This window comes from Mytilus edulis, chromosome 12, assembly GCF_963676685.1.
Source record: "Mytilus edulis chromosome 12, xbMytEdul2.2, whole genome shotgun sequence".
Lineage (NCBI taxonomy): Eukaryota > Metazoa > Mollusca > Bivalvia > Mytilida > Mytilidae > Mytilus > Mytilus edulis.
This window is the reverse complement of record NC_092355.1, coordinates 3401239-3420086: the sequence shown is the minus strand read 5'-3', so window position 1 is coordinate 3420086 and position 18848 is coordinate 3401239. Positions and strand designations below refer to the sequence as shown.

At 31.6% G+C, this 18848-nt stretch overlaps 1 protein-coding gene across 2 annotated transcripts in view; it reads left to right on the top strand.

Moving 5' to 3' along the window:
• The window catches only part of LOC139499477 (T-complex protein 1 subunit alpha-like), a 32468-nt gene extending 16058 nt beyond the window's left edge, over positions 1-16410 (top strand). The window contains exons 8-12 of one of the 2 annotated variants that reach the window (XR_011658198.1): positions 4038-4213; positions 4766-4889; positions 6347-6539; positions 7241-7492; positions 15560-16410. Coding sequence is in view for 1 of the 2 variants with exons in the window: in XM_071288154.1 (XP_071144255.1) it covers positions 4038-4213; positions 4766-4889; positions 6347-6539; positions 7241-7404; positions 15560-15773 (871 nt within the window). In the remaining variant the exon portion in view is untranslated. The remainder of the gene's footprint in view (positions 1-4037; positions 4214-4765; positions 4890-6346; positions 6540-7240; positions 7493-15559) is intronic. The other variant, XM_071288154.1, reaches the window with a different exon arrangement.
• Positions 16411-18848: the final 2438 nt, after the last annotated feature.

Here is an 18848-nt window from a genome sequence, read left to right as displayed (position 1 = left end):
AATACTTTTAGTTTTCGCACTCTTAACTTTAGTAAAAGTGAATAGAAATCTAAGAAATTTTAACACAAGGTTTATGACCACAAAAGGAATTGATTTTGGGAGTTTGGTCCCAACATTTTAGGAATTAGGGGCCAAAAAGGGCCCAAATAAGCATTTTCTCGGTTTTTGCACTATAACTTTAGTTTAGGTAAATAGAAATCTATGAAATTTTGACACAAGGTTTATGACCACAAAAGGTAGGTTGGGAATGATTTTGGGAGTTTTGGTTCCAACAGTTTAGGAATTAGGGGCCCAAAAAAGCATTATTCTTGGTTTTCGCACAATAACTTTAGTATAAGTAAATAGAAATCAATGAAATTTAAACACAAGGTTTATGACCACAAAAGGAAAGTTGGGATTGATTTTGGGAGTTGAGGTCCCAACAGTTTAGGGATTGGGGCCAAAAAGGGGCCCAAATAAGCATTATTCTTGGTTTTCGCACCATTAATTTAGTATAAGTAAATAGAAATCTGTGAAATTTAAATACAAGGTTTATGACCATAAAAGGAAGGTTGGGTTTGATTTTGGGAGTGTTGGTCCAACAGTTTAGGAATAAGGGGCCCAAAGGGTCCAAAATTGAACTTTGTTTGATTTCATCAAAAATTGAATAATTGGGGTTCTTTGATATGCTGAATCTAAATTTACTTAGATTTTTGATTATGGGCCCAGTTTTCAAGTTGGTCCAAATCGGGGTCCAAAATTAAACTTTGTTTGATTTCATCAAAAATTGGGGTTCTTTGATATGCCAAATCTAACTGTGTATGTAGATTCTTAATTTTTGGTCCCGTTTTCAAATTGGTCTACATAGCAAGAAATCTTCAATTGCACAGTATTGTGCAATAGCAAGAAATCTTCAATTACACAGTATTGTGCAAAAGCAAATATTTTCAATTGCACAGTATTGCGCAATAGCAAGAAATATCTAATTGCACAATATTGTGCAATAGCAAGAATTTTCAATTGGAGTTATCTTTCTTTGTCCAGAATAGGAGTTGAATCAACTTCAATCATTGTTTTATACAATATACAATGTATATTCATTTTTACTACCAACTGATAAATTAAAACAACCTTTACCATTCAGTGATAACAAGCACTTTATTTTACATTTTGATATTTTATGATGTATTTAAATGAGTAGTTATTGTTGCAAACTCCATTAGAAATTTGAATTGAGATCAGTTTTGGAAAAAGGGAAAGGGGGATGTGAAAAAAAAGGGGGGGGGGTAAATTTTTCTCATTTCAGATTTCATAAATAAAAAGAAAATTTATTGAAACATTTTTTTGAGAGGATTAATAAGTGAATTGCTCAAAGGCAAAAAAAATATTTTAAGTTCATTAGACCACATTCATTCTGTGTCAGAAACCTATGCTGTGTCAACTATTTAATCACAATCCAAATTTAGAGCTGAATCCAGCTTGAATGTTGTGTCCATACTTGCCCCAACCGTTCAGGGTTCAACCTCTGCGGTCGTATAAAGCTGCGCCCTGCGGAGCATCTGGTTATAGGTGTCTAATTATACAGATTTTACTAGCTTTAACAAATTTTCAGTCATCTGGTTATTTTTCCCATGAAATGTAAAATCTACTCTTTCTGAAACACTAATTGCTTTTCTGACGCATTTATCTTTCATATCAATGCTTCTGGGTCAAAGATGTGGACTATTGTTTGACTCTAAAAGACAAAACCCATAACTTTGCTGTGGTATAAACACTATTGTACCTCTAGTTATACATTTGGGTTATATAAACACCAGAATTCATCAAGAGTTAGTACTACTTATTGATACTGACGGTGAATTAAATCTGGGACAATGATGAGTAACCAAGAGTTAGTACTTATTATTGATACTGACGGTGAATTAAATCTGGGACAATGATGAGTAACTTTGATACTGACAGTGAATTATATCTGGGACAATGAAGAGTAACTTTGATACTGACAGTGAATTATATCTGGGACAATGATGAGTAACTTTGATACTGACAGTGAATTATATCTGGGACAATGATGAGTAACTTTGATACTGACGTTGAATTAAATCTGGGACAATGATGAGTAACTTTGATACTGACGGTGAATTAAATCTGGGACAATGATGAGTAACTTCAATACTGACAGTGAATTATATCTGGGACAATGATGAGTAACTTTGATACTGACAGTGAATTAAATCTGGGACAATGATGAGTAACTTTGATACTGACAGTGAATTAAATCTGGGACAATGATGAGTAACTTTGATACTGACAGTGAATTAAATCTGGGACAATGATGAGTAACTTTGATACTGACTGAATTATATCTGGGACAATGATGAGTAACCAAGAGTTAGTACTAATTATTGATACTGACAGTGAATTAAATCTGGGACAATGATGAGTAACTTTGATACTGACAGTGAATTAAATCTGGGACAATGATGAGTAACTTTGATACTGACTGTGAATTAAATCTGGGACAATGATGAGTAACCAAGAGTTAGTACTAATTATTGATACTGACAGTGAATTGAATCTGGGACAATGATGAGTAACTTTGATACTGACAGTGAATTAAATCTGGGACAATGATGAGTAACTTTGATACTGACAGTGAATTAAATCTGGGACAATGATGAGTAACTTTGATACCGACTGTAAATTAAATCTGGGACAATGATGAGTAACCAAGAGTTAGTACTAATTATTATACCCCCGCTTTAAAAAAGGGGGGGTATACTGTTTTACCTCTGTCTGTCCGTCCATCAGTCCGTCCGTCCGTCAGTCCGTCAGTCAGTCCGTCCCATGAAACTTTCGTCACATTTTTCTCAGGAACTACACATCCACCCTTTCTGTAATTTGGTATCAACATTTATATATGTCAGCCACACCGTGTGATGCGTTTTCAGATTCATCACTTGACAACTTCCTGTTTACCGAACACTTGTCTGATTTTACACATGATAGCCAAGTTGAAAATTTTCGTCACATTTTCTCAGGAACTACTATACAAGGATTTCTGAAATTTGGTTTCAGGATTTATATAAGTCAGCTATACCGTGTGATGCGTTTTCAGATTCATCACTCGACAACTTCCTGTTTACCGAACACTTGTATGATTTTACACATGATAACCAAGTTGAAAATTTTCGTCACATTTTTCTCAGGAACTACATTACAAGGATTTCTGAAATTTGGTTTCAGGATTTTTATAAGTCAGCTATACCGTGTGATGCGTTTTCAGATTCATCACTCGACAACTTCCTGTTTACCGAACACTTGCATATTTTTACACTATTAATATTATCCACTTGCGGCGGGGGTATCATCAGTGAGCAGTAGCTCGCAGTTTCACTTGTTGATACTGACGGTGAATTAAATCTGGGACAATGATGAGTAACTTTGATACTGACAATGAATTAAATCTGGGACAATGATGAGTAACTTTGATACTGACAGTAAATTAAATCTGGGACAATGATGAGTAACTTTGATACTGACAATGAATTAAATCTGGGACAATGATGAGTAACTTTGATACTGACTGTGAATTAAATCTGGGACAATGATGAGTAACCAAGAGTTAGTACTAATTATTGATACTGACAGTGAATTAAATCTGGGACAATGATGAGTAACTTTGATACTGACAGTGAATTATATCTGGGACAATAATGAGTAACTTTGATACTGACAGTGAATTATATCTGGGACAATGATGAGTAACTTTGATACCGACTGTAAATTAAATCTGGGACAATGATGAGTAACTTTGATACTGACGGTGAATTAAATCTGGGACAATGATGAGTAACTTTGATACTGACTGTAAATTAAATCTGGGACAATGATGAGTAACTTTGATACTGACAGTGAATTATATCTGGGACAATGATGAGTTGAATGATTACAAACTGATTGTTTCAATAGTACTATTATCTTCATACAAATTTGTGTAGATTATTGAATTAAATTTAAAAATAATGTTTACAATAATTTTTGTACTTTAATTTTAGAGAATCTGATATAACAAAGGAAAGAATAGATAAGATTTTATCATCGGGAGCCAATGTTATCCTTACAACTGGTGGTATAGATGACCTCTGTCTTAAATACTTTGTCGAGGCTGGAGCAATGGCAGTCAGGAGGTGTAAAAAGGTTGACTTAAAAAGAATAGCTAAAGCTACAGGAGGTCAGTATTGAATCAAGGAGAACATTTGAATAAAAAATGTTTAATCCAGTCAATGAATCATGGCTTCACATATTGTGAATTTGTTTATCCAATAGAAAAATAAGATGTGGTATAATTGCCAACAAGTCAACTCTCCACAAAAGACCAAATGACATATAAACTATAGGACACCGTATGGCCTTCAACAATGAGCAAAACCCATGCTGCATAGTCAGCTGTAAAAAGTCTCAAAACAATGCAAAATGACAAATGTAAAACAATTCAAACAAGAAAACTTATGGCCTGTTTTAAGATACTTTATTTTGTGGATTAATGAAAAAAGTGTATTCTGTGGATATATGTATATCACTTTATGGTTTTAATGAATTATGAATACAAGCATATAATTTGTTTTTGATGTTATATTTGATTCTTAAGTTCTTATATTCCTACAACAAGCCCCCCCTCCCCTCAAATAGCACCCATGGAATAATAATGAATAAACAGTAACAGTAAACAATTAGCCAATGACTGAATTATAAACTGAAGTATGCTCTTTATCTGTTTTTTCAGGTCAGTTAGTATCAACATTAGCTAACTTAGAAGGAGAAGAATCCTTTGATGCTGCATTCCTGGGTCAGGCTGAAGAAGTTTGTCAAGAACGAGTCTGTGATGATGAATTATGTCTCATTAAAGGGTTAGTGGAAACTTTAATATGTCAAAAATTTCATATACTTCTAACATTAAAAAAAAGAGCCCTATTTTACTTCATATAATTGTCCAGTAAAAGATTTTGCTTGATATAAAAAAAATCATGTTTATCATGTTTACAAAATTTGAAGGAAAAAAAAACAACACAAATTTTGTATGGTTTAAGAATACATTCTTGGACCGGTATCAAACATTTGCTCAACATAAGTCACTCAGGAATAGGAAAGGGGTAAGTGGTATGTGGCTTCAAATTTAATTTGGTCTATAATTGGGTTAAAGAAAATTATATTGCATATGTTTCAAATGCCTTTTTAACAGTTATAACAGGTTTCTACCCATAACTTTGCTGTCGTATATATGTTGTACACACAGTTATACATTTGGGTTATATAAACACCAGAAAATGTTCTATAGGAAAGTACTGCTTATTGGTACTGACTTTGAATTAAATCTGGGACACTCAACCAAATACGGGTATAAAACTTTGATAGGTAATAGTTATCTAAATGTATAGATAAATAGTCAATAGGATTGTTAACAACTGGCTCTCTCCACCAATAAAAACTTGCCACCACAAAATAGCCCCAAAAATGGCTCTTATCAGTGGTGTTATAACATCAACTATCAGTCAATGTAATCATTTGTATGTTTGCCAGTCAGTCAATGTAATCATTTGTATGTTTGCCAGTCAGTCAATGTAATCATTTGTATGTTTGCCAGTCAGTCAATGTAATCATTTGTATGTTTGCCAGTCAGTCAATGTAATCATTTGTATGTTTGCCAGTCAGTCAATGTAATCATTTGTATGTTTGCCAGTCAGTCAATGTAATCATTTGTATGTTTGCCAATCAGTCAATGTAATCATTTGTATGTTTGCCAGTCAGTCAATGTAATCATTTGTATGTTTGCCAGTCAGTCAATGTAATCCTTTGTATGTTTGCCAATCAGTCAATGTAATCCTTTGTATGTTTGCCAGTCAGTCAATGTAATCCTTTGTATGTTTACCAATCAGTCAATGTAATCCTTTGTATGTTTGCCAATCAGTCAATGTAATCATTTGTATGTTTGCCAGTTAAACAACTATCCACCAGTTTCTGCACTTTCCTCTTTCAAATTTTATGAAACTTATACTACATGTACATAATGGTAAGAACTAATGTAAGACACGATGACAGAGTTTGGGCAGTGAGTCACTTACCGTTCTAGAGTTATTCTCCTTCATAGCTAGGAAAGTTACAAGTTTTTATGGTTTCCACTCTCTTACTCTCACATTTGTGTCCTGATATACATTCATCTTTTAATTGTTACATTTTGATATTAAGAAATGATCGGTATTCCACACATATAGCACTAAAATAAACACTATTTATCTGTTGTAAAAATGAATTGCTTGCAAAAATTGTTGGGTTTCCAGTATTTAATTGTTTATGTTTTTTCCAACAGACCAAAGGCCAGATCAGCTGCTTCTATTATACTGAGAGGAGCTAATGACTTCATGTGCGATGAGATGGAACGATCTGTTCATGATGCCCTGTGTGTAGTGAAACGTGTCCTAGAGTCCAAGACTGTAGTCCCCGGTGGTGGTGCTGTAGAGGCTGCTCTGTCTATCTATCTAGAAAACTTTGCTACTTCTTTAGTAAGTTTGCTGACTAAGTATAAACAAAAGAAAATGTGGTATGGTTGGCAGTGAGACAACTCTTGAGGCCCCTCATGGGGGTGTCCAAGTAATCCGATAACAAATTGCCAATATAATCACATGATCATTAATTATTTTGTACACAAGATAATCAAATAATCAAGTAGCAGTCGTAGATTATCAAATAATTATTAAATATTAGGTCTGGTAATCAAATAAGGACTAGGGCTATTCCAAAAAAAAAATGTATGGGGGGGTTGGAAGGCAGTTTTTGTCAGCACCAGCTACCCAGACAATTGTAATTGAGAATTATAGTGCATTATTGTGTGAAAAGTTGCTCTGATACCCATCACCCATGTATTATTAATACAATGTGCCTTTCAACCCCCCCATACATTTTTTTCTGGAATAGCCCCTATATAAAAGGTGAAGTTATCAAACTATCAAAAAATCCCACGAGGAGGCCCATTCAATACAATACACTATGCTATATTTATAAACATCATGTGAAACAAGAGATAAACATATACATAATACAATCGCGTACAATCACATATAATCAAATACAATCATAGAAATAAATAAAACAACTTTAAAATGGAATATATTAATAATAACTATACATAGTACTTTATAATACTTTAATTAACTTTGAAACAAAAAGAGATACAAATAGAATATATATATTAATATGATTGTAGGGTTCAAGGGAACAGTTAGCTATAGCAGAATTTGCTCGCTCATTGTTAGTGATACCTAAACAGCTAGCAGTTAATGCAGCACAGGACTCCACAGATCTTGTAGCTAAACTTAGAGCCTTCCACAACAAATCACAAACAACTAAAGAACATAAAGACCTCAGATGGTAAGTCAAAGTATATAACAACAGACATAAACTCAGAGCCTTCCACAACAAATCACAAACAACTAAATAACCATAAAGACCTCAGATGGTTATTGTCGAGCCTGCAACTTTTGTTGCAGAAAGCTCGACATAGGGATAGTGAGGCGGCTACGGCGGCGGTGTTAGCTAACTTCTTAAAAGGTTTATATTTAAGAAGGTGAAAGACCTGGATGCTTCATACTTTGTATATAGATGCCTCATGTTACGAAGTTTCCGTCAGTCACATGTCCAATGTCTTTGACCTCATTTTCATGGTTCAGTGACCACTTGAAAAAAAAGTTCAGAATTTTTGTAATGTTGAATTCTCTCTTATTATAAGTAATAGGATAACTATATTTGGTATGTGCGTACCTTGCAAGGTCCTCATGCCCGTCAGACAGTTTTCACTTGACCTCGACCTCATTTCATGGATCAGTAAACAAGGTTAAGTTTTGGTGGTCCATATCTCAGATACTATAAGCAATAGGGCTAGTATATTTGGTGTATGGAAGGACTGGAAGATGTACATGTCCAACTGGCAGGTGTCATCTGACCTTGACCTCATTTTCATGGTTCAGTGGTTATAGTTAAGGTTTTGTGTTTTGGTCTGTTTTTCTCATACTTTATGCAATAGGTCTACTATATTTGTTGTATGGAATGATTGTAAGGTGTACATGTCTAGCGGGCAGATGTCATCTGACCTTGACCTCATTTTCATGGTTCAGTGGTCAAAGTTAAGTTTTTAAGTTTTGGTCTTTTTATGTAATATTATATGCCAAAGGTCAACTATATTTGGTGTATGGAAATATATTATGATCTATATGTCAGTCCCGCAGGTTTTATTAGACCATGACCTCAATTGCATGGTTCATTGCACAGTGTTAATTTTTTGTGTTTTGGTCTATTTGTCTTAAACTATAAATAGTAGGTCAACTATATTTGTTGTATGGAAGCTTTGTTAGCTGTACATATCTGCCTGGCATGGTTCATCTTACCTTGACCTCAATTTTATGGTTCATTGGTCTTTGTTTAGCTATCTTGGTTAATGTTAAGTTTATGTGACAGTTGTAACATGTGTAATAAAGCTTTATACTTAGGACTATCAACATAATATGAATGATTAGTAAAGAAGGCGAGACATTTCAGTGTGTGCACTCTTGTTAAATTAAAGTGTACACTAACAGATATAAACTTTGAGCCTTTTGCAACAAACCAGAACCAACTAAAGAACACAAGTCAGGGTGTAAGGCCACCCTCAATAAATAAGAAAATAAAATGTGTTTGCTCTTGCCCACCCATGACTTGTAGGGTTGGGTAGGTAGCTATATAGGTTTTAGGAAATTTTGTTTTTGACCAACAACTTCAGTTACATGTTTTAGACCAGAAATCCATGTTATCTTTAGAAAAAATGTAATCCCATCTGTTTTATAATTTTTATATGGTAGGCTGTTTGCTAGATGTGTAGGTACTAAAATGTAGGCAACATTTTTTAGGAACAGAACTCATTATCATTTAAAAAAACTGGTTATATGATGAAGATATTTACTGTGGGAAATACATTTCTTTTATATCATAAGACTAATGGTACCTTGACAAATTTAGTTAATTTTTTGGAATATATATTTTTACAATATCTAAGGTAAACATATTAAGGGGGTGTATGCAGGTTGAAATTACAATATCCACTTGAAATGTAGTGTATTGGGGATTTCCTGAGAGGTGTATAAAAGGTCATTATGTTATGTATTTTGTGATAAGAACTTGTACCCATAACTTTGCTGTGGTATAAATATGATTATACCTATAGTTATACATTTGGGTTATATAAACACCAGAATATATTTCATTGTCTGTACTTCTGATTGGTACAGATTGTGAATTAAATCTGAGACAGAATTTATCAGCAGTTTTGTGTCTGAATTATTCACATATACTCCTTTATACATGTATAATCAGTGGAAAATAAACATCTCCATTTCACACAATATTTAAAGTAATGAACAGAAATTTGTTTAATTACACATATCTGATTGGTGTCATAGGGTTGACTGTGAGATAAAAGCCTGATATTTATGGATTCATTAATTTCGTGGTTTGAGGAAAACTTGCATATTTTCTTTGATTTTTAATTTTGTTGTTTTTCATACAATCCTATAGGAAATTAGTCATTTGTTGAACATTTAATTTTGTTGTTTTTGCCGAAGTTTACGTATGATCCTATAGGAAATTAGTCATTTGTTGAACACTTAATTTTGTTGTTTTTGCCGAAGTTTACGTATAATCCTATAGGAAATTAGTCATTTGTTGAACACTTAATTTTGTTGTTTTTGCCGAAGTTTACATATAATCCTATAGGAAATTAGTCATTTGTTGAACATTTAATTTTGTTGTTTTTGCCGAAGTTTACGTATGATCCTATAGGAAATTAGTCATTTGTTGAACACTTAATTTTGTTGTTTTTGCCGAAGTTTACGTATAATCCTATAGGAAATTAGTCATTTGTTGAACACTTAATTTTGTTGTTTTTGCCGAAGTTTACATATAATCCTATAGGAAATTAGTCATTTGTTGAACATTTAATTTTGTTGTTTTTGCCGAAGTTTACATATAATCCTATAGGAAATTAGTCATTTGTTGAACATTTAATTTTGTTGTTTTTGTCGAAGTTTACATACAATCCTATAGGAAATTAGTCATTTGTTGAACATTTAATTTTGTTGTTTTTGCCGAAGTTTGCATATAATCCTATAGGAAATTAGTCATTTGTTGAACATTTAATTTTGTTGTTTTTGCCGAAGTTTACATATAATCCTATAGGAAATTAGTCATTTGTTGAACATTTAATTTTGTTGTTTTTGCCGAAGTTTGCATATAATCCTATAGGAAATTAGTCATTTGTTGAACATTTAATTTTGTTGTTTTTGCCGAAGTTTACATATAATCCTATAGGAAATTAGTCATTTGTTGAACATTTAATTTTGTTGTTTTTGCCGAAGTTTACATATAATCCTATAGGAAATTAGTCATTTGTTGAACATTTAATTTTGTTGTTTTTGTCGAAGTTTACATATAATCCTATAGGAAATTAGTCATTTGTTGAACATTTAATTTTGTTGTTTTTGCCGAAGTTTACATATAATCCTATAGGAAATTAGTCATTTGTTGAACATTTAATTTTGTTGTTTTTGCCGAAGTTTACATATAATCCTATAGGAAATTAGTCATTTGTTGAACATTTAATTTTATTTTGTTGTTTTTGCCGAAGTTTACATATAATCCTATAGGAAATTAGTCATTTGTTGAACATTTAATTTTGTTGTTTTTGCCGAAGTTTACATATAATCCTATAGGAAATTAGTCATTTGTTGAACATTTAATTTTGTTGTTTTTGCCGAAGTTTACATATAATCCTATAGGAAATTAGTCATTTGTTGAACATTTAATTTTGTTGTTTTTGCCGAAGTTTACATATAATCCTATAGGAAATTAGTCATTTGTTGAACATTTAAGTCGAAGTTTACATACAATCCTATAGGAAATTAGTCATTTGTTGAACATTTAATTTTGTTGTTTTTGCCGAAGTTTACATATAATCCTATAGGAAATTAGTCATTTGTTGAACATTTAATTTTGTTGTTTTTGCCGAAGTTTACGTATAATCCTATAGGAAATTAGTCATTTGTTGAACATTTAATTTTGTTGTTTTTGCTGAAGTTTGCATATAATCCTATAGGAAATTAGTCATTTGTTGAACATTTAATTTTGTTGTTTTTGCCGAAGTTTACGTATAATCCTATAGGAAATTAGTCATTTGTTGAACACTTAATTTTGTTGTTTTTGCCGAAGTTTACATATAATCCTATAGGAAATTAGTCATTTGTTGAACATTTAATTTTGTTGTTTTTGCCGAAGTTTACATATAATCCTATAGGAAATTAGTCATTTGTTGAACATTTAATTTTGTTGTTTTTGCCGAAGTTTACATATAATCCTATAGGAAATTAGTCATTTGTTGAACATTTAATTTTGTTGTTTTTGCCGAAGTTTGCATATAATCCTATAGGAAATTAGTCATTTGTTGAACATTTAATTTTGTTGTTTTTGCCGAAGTTTACATATAATCCTATAGGAAATTAGTCATTTGTTGAACATTTAATTTTGTTGTTTTTGCTGAAGTTTGCATATAATCCTATAGGAAATTAGTCATTTGTTGAACATTTAGTTTGTTGTTTTTGCCGAAGTTTGCATACAATCCTATAGGAAATTAGTCATTTGTTGAACATTTAACTTGTTGTTTTTGCTGAAGTTTGCATATAATCCTATAGGAAATTAGTCATTTGTTGAACATTTAATTTTGTTGTTTTTGCTGAAGTTTGCATACAATCCTATAGGAAATAAGTCATTTGTTGAACATTTAATTTTGTTGTTTTTGCTGAAGTTTGCATATAATCCTATAGGAAATTAGTCATTTGTTGAACATTTAATTTTGTTGTTTTTGCTGAAGTTTGCATATAATCCTATAGGAAATTAGTCATTTGTTGAACATTTAATTTTGTTGTTTTTGCTGAAGTTTGCATATAATCCTATAGGAAATTAGTCATTTGTTGAACATTTAATTTTGTTGTTTTTGCTGAAGTTTACACACAATCCTATAGGAAATTAGTCATTTGTTGAACATTTAATTTTGTTGTTTTTGCTGAAGTTTGCATACAATCCTATAGGAAATTAGTCATTTGTTGAACATTTAATTTTGTTGTTTTTGCCGAAGTTTGCATACAATCCTATAGGAAATTAGTCATTTGTTGAACATTTAATTTTGTTGTTTTTGCCGAAGTTTGCATACAATCCTATAGGAAATTAGTCATTTGTTGAACATTTAATTTTGTTGTTTTTGCCGAAGTTTACATATAATCCTATAGGAAATTAGTCATTTGTTGAACATTTAATTTTGTTGTTTTTGCCGAAGTTTACATATAATCCTATAGGAAATTAGTCATTTGTTGAACATTTAATTTTGTTGTTTTTGCCGAAGTTTGCATATAATCCTATAGGAAATTAGTCATTTGTTGAACATTTAATTTTGTTGTTTTTGCTGAAGTTTGCATACACTCCTATAGGAAATTAGTCATTTGTTGAACATTTAATTTTGTTGTTTTTGCTGAAGTTTACACACAATCCTATAGGAAATTAGTCATTTGTTGAACATTTAGTTTTGTTGTTTTTGCCGAAGTTTACATATAATCCTATAGGAAATTAGTCATTTGTTGAACATTTAATTTTGTTGTTTTTGCCGAAGTTTACATACAATCCTATAGGAAATTAGTCATTTGTTGAACATTTAATTTGTTGTTTTTGCCGAAGTTTGCATATAATCCTATAGGAAATTAGTCATTTGTTGAACATTTAATTTTGTTGTTTTTGCTGAAGTTTACACACAATCCTATAGGAAATTAGTCATTTGTTGAACATTTAGTTTTGTTGTTTTTGCCGAAGTTTACATATAATCCTATAGGAAATTAGTCATTTGTTGAACATTTAATTTGTTGTTTTTGCCGAAGTTTACATACAATCCTATAGGAAATTAGTCATTTGTTGAACATTTAGTTTTGTTGTTTTTGCCGAAGTTTACATATAATCCTATAGGAAATTAGTCATTTGTTGAACATTTAATTTTGTTGTTTTTGCCGAAGTTTGCATATAATCCTATAGGAAATTAGTCATTTGTTGAACATTTAATTTGTTGTTTTTGCCGAAGTTTACATATAATCCTATAGGAAATTAGTCATTTGTTGAACATTTAATTTGTTGTTTTTGCCGAAGTTTGCATACAATCCTATAGGAAATTAGTCATTTGCTGAACATTTAATTTGTTGTTTTTGCCGAAGTTTGCATACAATCCTATAGGAAATTAGTCATTTGTTGAACATTTAACTTTGTTGTTTTTGCCGAAGTTTGCATACAATCGAAATTAGTCATTTGTTGAACATTTAACTTTGTTGTTTTTGCCGAAGTTTGCATACAATCCTATAGGAAATTAGTCCTATAGGAAATTAGTCCTATAGGAAATTAGTCATTTGTTGAACATTTAACTTTGTTGTTTTTGCCGAAGTTTACATATAATCCTATAGGAAATTAGTCATTTGTTGAACATTTAATTTTGTTGTTTTTGCCGAAGTTTGCATACAATCGAAATTAGTCATTTGTTGAACATTTAACTTTGTTGTTTTTGCTGAAGTTTACATATAATCCTATAGGAAATTAGTCATTTGTTGAACATTTAATTTGTTGTTTTTGCCGAAGTTTGCATACAATCCTATAGGAAATTAGTCATTTGCTGAACATTTAATTTGTTGTTTTTGCCGAAGTTTGCATACAATCCTATAGGAAATTAGTCATTTGTTGAACATTTAACTTTGTTGTTTTTGCCGAAGTTTGCATACAATCGAAATTAGTCATTTGTTGAACATTTAACTTTGTTGTTTTTGCCGAAGTTTACATATAATCCTATAGGAAATTAGTCATTTGTTGAACATTTTATTTTGTTGTTTTTACCGAAGTTTACATATAATCCTATAGGAAATTAGTCATTTGTTGAACATTTAATTTTGTTGTTTTTGCCGAAGTTTACATACAATCCTATAGGAAATTAGTCATTTGTTGAACATTTAATTTGTTGTTTTTGCCGAAGTTTGCATATAATCCTATAGGAAATTAGTCATTTGTTGAACATTTAATTTTGTTGTTTTTGCTGAAGTTTACACACAATCCTATAGGAAATTAGTCATTTGTTGAACATTTAGTTTTGTTGTTTTTGCCGAAGTTTACATATAATCCTATAGGAAATTAGTCATTTGTTGAACATTTAATTTGTTGTTTTTGCCGAAGTTTACATACAATCCTATAGGAAATTAGTCATTTGTTGAACATTTAGTTTTGTTGTTTTTGCCGAAGTTTACATATAATCCTATAGGAAATTAGTCATTTGTTGAACATTTAATTTTGTTGTTTTTGCCGAAGTTTGCATATAATCCTATAGGAAATTAGTCATTTGTTGAACATTTAATTTGTTGTTTTTGCCGAAGTTTACATATAATCCTATAGGAAATTAGTCATTTGTTGAACATTTAATTTGTTGTTTTTGCCGAAGTTTGCATACAATCCTATAGGAAATTAGTCATTTGCTGAACATTTAATTTGTTGTTTTTGCCGAAGTTTGCATACAATCCTATAGGAAATTAGTCATTTGTTGAACATTTAACTTTGTTGTTTTTGCCGAAGTTTGCATACAATCGAAATTAGTCATTTGTTGAACATTTAACTTTGTTGTTTTTGCCGAAGTTTGCATACAATCCTATAGGAAATTAGTCCTATAGGAAATTAGTCCTATAGGAAATTAGTCATTTGTTGAACATTTAACTTTGTTGTTTTTGCCGAAGTTTACATATAATCCTATAGGAAATTAGTCATTTGTTGAACATTTAATTTTGTTGTTTTTGCCGAAGTTTGCATACAATCGAAATTAGTCATTTGTTGAACATTTAACTTTGTTGTTTTTGCTGAAGTTTACATATAATCCTATAGGAAATTAGTCATTTGTTGAACATTTAATTTGTTGTTTTTGCCGAAGTTTGCATACAATCCTATAGGAAATTAGTCATTTGCTGAACATTTAATTTGTTGTTTTTGCCGAAGTTTGCATACAATCCTATAGGAAATTAGTCATTTGTTGAACATTTAACTTTGTTGTTTTTGCCGAAGTTTGCATACAATCGAAATTAGTCATTTGTTGAACATTTAACTTTGTTGTTTTTGCCGAAGTTTACATATAATCCTATAGGAAATTAGTCATTTGTTGAACATTTTATTTTGTTGTTTTTACCGAAGTTTACATATAATCCTATAGGAAATTAGTCATTTGCTGAACATTTAATTTTGTGGTTGACCCATACCAACAAGATCCACCAAAATTGTTATTCAACGAATAATAATGAATCCAAAGTATTACTTTACAGAAGTAATTGCATGACTTAAGTTGACAGATAGAAATATTTAGACTTGGACTCTTACTTTACAAATGTTAAAGTTATGTGTGATGTGAAATTTGAGAAAATTATAGAAATAATCTTGCCTATTTCAGGGTTGGTTTAGATCTGTATGAAGGTACCGTCCGTGACAACAAGAAAGCTGGTGTTTTAGAACCCGCCATTTCTAAGATCAAATCTCTCAAGTTTGCTACAGAAGCTGCTATAACCATTCTAAGAATAGATGATATGATCAAATTAGAGAAAGAAGGTGGCCAAGGTGGAGGTAGTGCTTATGAACAGGCTCTACGATCTGGACAACTCGGTTAATTATTTATTTATAGATTTATGACAATTATTTTACACAGTATGATTGTAATATTCAAATCTCCGGAATGCTCAAGTAATCTTATGTTACTCCAAATACTTCTAAGTGCTGATAAGACCCAGAAGTAAAAATGTAATATATAAGTTATTATTATTGTACTTAAGGGTTTTTGGGGTCACACCTGATAGTGTGGGAAGGGGAAGGGTAAAAGACAGACAACACAATAAATGTTGGCTCTGTAATTATTTGTATTAAAATTTCATTACTGACACTTCAATCTGTTATGGTTAACTTTAATGATATATTTCAATTAAAACTTTAAATTTTATAGCAAACATTTATAATTTGAAGGAAAGGGAGGAGCATTTAATCTGAGCGTTGAATTATTACAAAATTTATTCCCGCTGCTATTAAATAAACCCAACAATGGTGTACTAACCATACATTGAAAGTATCTAAATTATTGCAGTATTTCTGTACTGCCATGTAACTGCAGAACCATGAGAACATTTAATCAACTGTGTTAAACATTTTTGTTTGGGGTCATATTTCTTCATTATTGTGGCATTTATCCATTATACTGTACTGTGATGTTTGTGTGAGAGCTTTTGTATGTCAAGTAAAACATTTTCTACAAAATATTAGTTGTTTTATGCATTTATCAGAAGAACTGCAATGGAAGTACTTTAATTAGTCCTCTTAAGGTTTGCACTCCGTCTGTCTGTCTGTCTGATGATTTTGTGCAGAGTTATGGTCCTTGGACTTAAATTTACTCAAATAACAAGTTTTCAACACTTTTTTCAGTCTTGCTTGAAGATTCTGACTTATTATTTGTTCTAAAGTATACCCCATGCCAAATTAAAGACCAAGTTAGATTTTTGTTTCAAACAAATGAATATTTTAACCTGTAGGGCAAAGAATGCTTGTTAGATTTGGTCATCTTTTGATCTGGAAGACCTTTGGATGCTGATTGATGTATCATATATATTGTTGACTGCATATTAAGTGGACTGCCATGAACACAATGCCTACAAAGACCGTGATCAGGTTTTAGATAAAATGGATCTGGGTAGGGCAGTCTAAAGAAGGGCATTTCAGATTTTTGGGATTAACCCAGACCTGGAAGGTGAAGTAGTCATTCCCTAATTGTAAATAACCCTCCATTCAAAGTAGACTAAGTCATACAGACAGATAGATTGGTTATCTGTAGCACTAGTCTACTCTTAAAGGAGGGTATTTTACTTAACCTAATGATGACTTTTTGTTTCAGCTAGCAAACAAGATTTTACCTTTACCTACACGCTCATGCTATTGGCTGTTATAATAAAAATATATGTAGTTAGATATCCATCAGTTGTATTTTGGAAGTTTTAGGCTATGAACTGCTTGGCCAAGACACAGAAGGGAAGTGCATCCCGCCTGGAAAAAAGATTTTTTTTCTTACTTTCAAAGTTCCTATTTTAGATCAGACTACATCTTGAAACAAAGAAACATAACAATAAATAGCCTAAGGTTGAGGGAACATGCAAACATGTTCTTGAAATACATTTACTGTTGACATATAAAATCATATAGAGTCATTGTCCAAAAAAAGTAATTTAAGGAAGCCCCTCTGGTTAATTAAAAGCTGTTAGGGGTCAATATTTATGCAATTGTCAATTTTCCAAAGAAAAGTTGGGGATCACAATTTATTTTTGTAAGTTCTTGTATATAAAAGTAAAATTGAAAATGGAAGTCAGGAATTTGTCGAAGAGACAACAACAGGACCATAGGGCAGACAACAGTCAAAGCCCACCAATGAGTCTTAAATGCAGTGAGAAATTCCTGCACCAGGAGGCGTCCTTCAGCTGACCCCTAAACAAATATGTATACTAGTTCAGTGATGATGGACATCATACTAAACTCCAAATTATATACAAGAAACTAAAATTAAAAATCATACAAGACTATTAGGCAAAGGTCAGAGGCTCCTGACTTGGGACAGGCACAAATAGTTATCAAAGGTACCAGGATTATAATTTAGTACGCCAGACGCGCGTTTCGTCTACATAAGACTCATCAGTGACGCTCATATCAAAATATTTATAAAGCCAAACAAGTACAAAGTTGAAGAGCATTGAGGATCCAAAATTCACAAAAATATTAGTGGGTTAAACATGTTTTTTGAGATCTCAACCCTCTTCCTATACTTCTAGCCAACGTAGAAAAACATATGCACAACAATACGCACAGTAAAAGTCAGTTTAAAAGAAGTCCAAGTCCAATGTCAGAATAGGTAACAAAAGAAAATAAACAAAATGACAATAATACATGAATAACAACAGACTGCTACCAGTTAATGACATGCCAGCTCCAGACCTCAATTAAATTGATTGAAAGATTATGTCTTCATCATATGAATATCAGGCACAATCCCTCCTGTTAAGGGGTTTAGTGTCATAACATCATAAAATATATGAGAAGAACATAACCTGTGTCATGCCAACAACTGGTTTTAGAATAAATGTGTTTAACTCCGATACAAAGACCTTATAAGTTAATCAATATCAAAGCCAAAATATGCAATCTTTAATGACCTGACAACAGTATCGTAACTATATCCCTTCTCAATGAGTCTGTTTAAAGGTTTTGTTAGCTTTTTATGTGAAAACTGAAATTTTTGTGCTTTGTAAAGAATATTACCATAAAAAATTGGATGTGAAATACCTGAATGTATAAGATGTCTGCATATCGAGTTATATTCCTGAATGGTGTTTGTATACCGATGATAAAATTTAGTAAAAGTTTGGACTAGTTTGTGATATCGAAAACCCTTGTGTAATAATTTTTCAGTAATACATAAAATTCTCTCGTTAAAATCTGTATGTTGTTGCACTAGGGAATCATACAAACACCATCTGGAACGTCACCATCTAAAATAGATACGAAAGTAATTAACGTCAGGAAATGAAAAATCATCTCTTTTATCATAAATTTTTGTATTAAGCTTCCCCTTAATGATATATACACATGGAAAAAAGTATTGCAACACCTTGATTTTTCAAAACTTGGAAAATCAGCCTCTTATTTTGGATGGA